Below are 4,282 nucleotides of genomic sequence, written 5' to 3' on the forward strand. Positions count from 1 at the left end.
CACCACTTTGCTGTTCGAGTATTGGTGACCTTTCCTCTATTTAATAACTATTTATTGATTTAAAACCCGGTCTAATACGGTCGAGTAAACATTTGCGTAACCAGAATATTGTTACACATGGCTCGTGTGCTAGGGGTTTTTTTTTTATAATACTTTTTGTATTTATATTAACATTTTTAAAGTACATTTTGTGTTATACTCTTTTAGTTGTAGTTATTTAAAAAAGAGAAATACCCTAGAATGGCACACATTTGAGTTTTTGTTCCAAAACTAGCACACATACTGGAATGTTCCAAAACTAGCATAATGAGTAATTAATAGAGAGATATATTCTTATTTTAAAAAATTCAAAAAAATCAAAACCCGATCTCTTACATTTCTCTCCGCCGAAGCTTCATGAATTTTCCGATCAGAGATCTTCATTTCTGATCTCAGATTTTCCCGTGAAGCTTCAATCAGGTACTAAATTCGTTGCCTTATCTTTCAATTTCTCTTGCTTCTTCTTCGTTTTTAGAGTTTGAAATTGTTGGGTTATCTTTCTTCTTCTTCGATCGATAGCTTCAATCATTGATTTCAGAGTTTGAAATTGTTGGGTTATCTTTCTTCTTCTTCAATCGATATCTTCAATCATTAATTTCAGAGTTTGAAATTGTTGAGTTCTTTGAATTAAGGAAGAAATTGCGATTTATGGCTCTATATAGATGAATTAGCAGATTCGGTAGTTTTTTTGTTCTGTGATTTTGGTTTTGTTGGCTTGATTGTAGAATGTTGGAGATATACTCTGTCTTTGGTGAGTGGAAAATTAATGACAAGCTTCATTGGAGATTCTTCGTTGATACAAACAAAGGTGGATGTCTTTGTGAAGTTTCTGAGAATATCACTTACAAGGATTTAATGAAGATTGTTTTTGAAGATTTCGGACTTGATGGTCTAGTTAAAGAGATTTCACTCAGCTATGAACTTCCAAAGATGAAATTAATTGTAGAAGATTCTCCTCCTATCTTCATTCGCAATGACCGCCAAGTCTGCACTTTTATCAGGAAGATACAAGAAAATCCTGAGATAGGACGTTTGTGTGTATCGGTAAGTACATGACTTTTACTTTTGTTTTCACTGTAACTTTCTTATACTTAATTCTTCATAGTTTTTTAACTTAATTCTTCTTGTAGGAATTTGATCAATCATTTGGTAGTGATATCTCAGTTTCTAAGCCACTTGGTGATACATGTTCAACCGCTGAAAAAGCAAAGAACAATAATTCATTTGCCTTGCCTGCTGATCGAGATCCTATTCTGATCTCTGCAGGAAGTTCACATACGACTGCACATGAAACACACAAGGTTAGATTCCTTAATATAAGTTTTTAGACAAGATTCATATATGTTTAGGAACCCCTTCCTAAATCACAGAACATGATGAATATCAAGAATTTTAAGGATGAACTACTTAGGAACGGTTCAAGTATAAAGCTATAGTTACTTGCAAATGTTACTTTTCATTTACTAATCTTTTTATTTTTCTAGGAACTTAATCGGTCTATTGGAAGTGATGTTTCTACGACACATAATGATATAGAAATCTCAACAGCTGAAAAAGGAATAGGATCTTTTTTAGAGAATTTGGTTCCTGCTCCAGATCTCTCTCCTATATCTATGGTAGGTTCACATTCAACTCGAGGGGCTGATGATATATATGTGGACAGATATTTCAAGAACAAGGAAGAGTTGATGTTCAAGATGAGAAACTGGGCACTTGAATGGAGGTTTGAGTTCAGAGTTCGATGGTCAAACAAAACGAGAGTTATTTTGGGATGTGTTGATGATAAATGCAGTTGGCAATTGCGTGCGACTAGGCTAAAATCATCTGAATTCTTTGTGGTGAAGAAGTATTGTCATGAACACAATTGTGACACAACCCACAGGAATGCCAACCATAGACAAGCAACTGCAAAGTTGCTTGGGAGTTTTTACTGCAACAACTATGGAGAAAAGAAAGTTGGTCTCAAACCAAAACAGATTATGGAATTGGCCAGAAAAGATCATGGAGTATACATACCATACAAAAAAGCCTGGAGAGCAAAAGAGGAAGGTCAGAATTTGGTTAGAGGCACTGCTGAGGACAGTTATTTACATCTAGCGAAATGGTTGTACATGGCAAGGGAAAAAAATCCAGGAACAGTTGCTTATCTTGAGTTGGATCCTATGAAGAATTTCAAATACGTATTCATCTCATTTGGCCAGTCGATTAGAGGTTTTTCTTTAATGAGAAGAGTGATTGCTGTTGATGGTACATTCCTAAAAGGAAAGTATAAGGGAACTTTGCTAGCAGCTACTGCACAAGATGGAGATTATCACTTATACCCGATAGCATTTGCCATTGTTGATTCAGAAAATGATATTGCATGGAATTGGTTCTTCAGGTGTTTGCTCACTATCATCCCTGATGCACCAGATTTGGTATTTGTTTCTGACCGTGCTTCATCCATTGAAAAAGCAATCTCAGAATTGTATCCAGCATCCCATCAAGGCATTTGCAATTTTCATCTCAAAAACAACATCAAAGTAAAGTTCAAGAGTAAAAGCTTCTTGCCTCTTGTCGAATCAGCAGCTAATGCTTTTACGTTTCATGAGTTTGAAGGTGCTTTTAGGGATATACAGAATTCTAATCCAAAACTGGCCAAGTATTTAGAAGAAGCTGATTTCAGGAAGTGGGCTCGTTGTTATGCACCATCTAACCGCTACAATATTATGACAACCAACATTGCTGAGTCATTGAATTCTATGTTAAAGGATCCTCGGGAGCTGCCAGTGATTTCACTTCTTGAGACAATCAGGATAACCCTTACAACATGGTTTCATGAGCGACGGGAAAAAGCTGCCAAACACAACAAGCGTGCTACACCAAATGTTACAGATAAGATAATATTAAGCTTCAGTAAGGCAATGAAACTAGATGTTTTTCAAGTGGATCAACATGACATTGAGGTCAAAGATGATAGGAATAAGTTTGTTGTTCACCTAAAGAACAAGACTTGTACCTGCCGTTTCTTTGACATTGAAAGGATTCCTTGCATTCACGCCATTGTTGCTGCAAAGCGTACAAACATGGATGAATACAAACTGGTTGATCATTTCTATTTGACAGATATTTGGGCTAAAGCATATGCTGAGAGCATTCATCCAAGTGGAGATGTGAAGAATTGGGTATTTCCAGATGCAGTAGCTGAATACTTCTGTGCTCCACCACAAACTAGGATAAAGAGTGGGAGACCGCCAAAGAAGAGAAAGAGATCAGTTGGAGAGTTTGGTGTACCAGGTTCTAAATCTCAAAATCATAAGTGCAGCAGATGTGGTAATGAAGGACATAATAAAAGTACTTGCAGATTCCCAATATGATGATTTTTATGCATTTGATTTTTTACAATTGTTACTAGATTTATCCAGGAACACTCTACAGATGTATACTTCATAGCATACTGATATTCATAAGACAGTTTCATGAAGGATATCCTGAGATTCAAGGAGTCCTTCCTGAATATTATAATTTTTAAACAAATGTGTTTCTTAATCTCTATTGTGTGTGTGGTGAGTGTTTCTTTGTGGAGTGTATGTGTTTTTTTACCTCAACCCTTCCTAAATACCATTCAGTCTTTACCTAATCCATTCCTAAATATTTCATGTTTCATGTTATATACTAAAGGTGATATCTATTTCCCGAATAACAGGCTTTGGCCTACTGGTTACTCTCCCACTTGCAATTTCACCATGTCTCGTGTTTGATCCTCCGGATGTGCATTTGAGGAATGCCTTCCTGATTTTTTTAAAACCATTCCTAAAATGCCTTAATTGATATTTCCCCATATATACTAAAGGTTATATCTATTTCCCGAATAACAGGCTTTGGCCTACTGGTTACTCTCCCACTTGCAATTTCACCATGTCTCGTGTTCGATCCTCCGGATGTGCATTTGAGGGATGCCTTCCTGATTTTTTTTAAACCATTCCTAAATTGCCTTAATTGATATTTCCCCATATATACTAAAGGTTATATCTATTTCCCAAATAACAGGCTTTGGCCTACTGGTTACTCTCCCACTTGCAATTTCACCATGTCTCGTGTTCGATCCTCCGGATGTGCATTTGAGGAATGCCTTCCTGATTTTTTTAAAACCATTCCTAAAATGCCTTAATTGATATTTCCCCATATATACTAAAGGTTATATCTATTTCCCGAATAACAGGCTTTGGCCTACTGGTTACTCTCCCACTTGCAATTTCACCAT

General features: G+C 36.2%; 2 protein-coding genes across 2 annotated transcripts in view; one reads left to right on the forward strand and one right to left on the reverse strand.

Annotated features, from left to right (window-relative positions):
* LOC104748851 lies at positions 587 to 3,395 on the forward strand. The gene is made up of 3 exons (XM_010470434.2): positions 587 to 1,083; positions 1,170 to 1,340; positions 1,524 to 3,395. The coding sequence occupies exons 1-3, from the start codon at positions 766 to 768 to the stop codon at positions 3,393 to 3,395; spliced, it is 2,361 nt and encodes a 786-aa protein (XP_010468736.1). The 5' UTR covers positions 587 to 765.
* LOC109129174 overlaps positions 4,104 to 4,282 on the reverse strand; it is a 2,215-nt gene continuing 2,036 nt past the window's right edge. Inside the window, exon 4 of the mRNA XM_019236835.1 lies at positions 4,104 to 4,154. Coding sequence (XP_019092380.1) covers positions 4,104 to 4,154 — 51 coding nt within the window. The remainder of the gene's footprint in view (positions 4,155 to 4,282) is intronic.

The sequence above is a fragment of the Camelina sativa genome, chromosome 15 (genome assembly GCF_000633955.1).
Source record: "Camelina sativa cultivar DH55 chromosome 15, Cs, whole genome shotgun sequence".
NCBI lineage: Eukaryota > Viridiplantae > Streptophyta > Magnoliopsida > Brassicales > Brassicaceae > Camelina > Camelina sativa.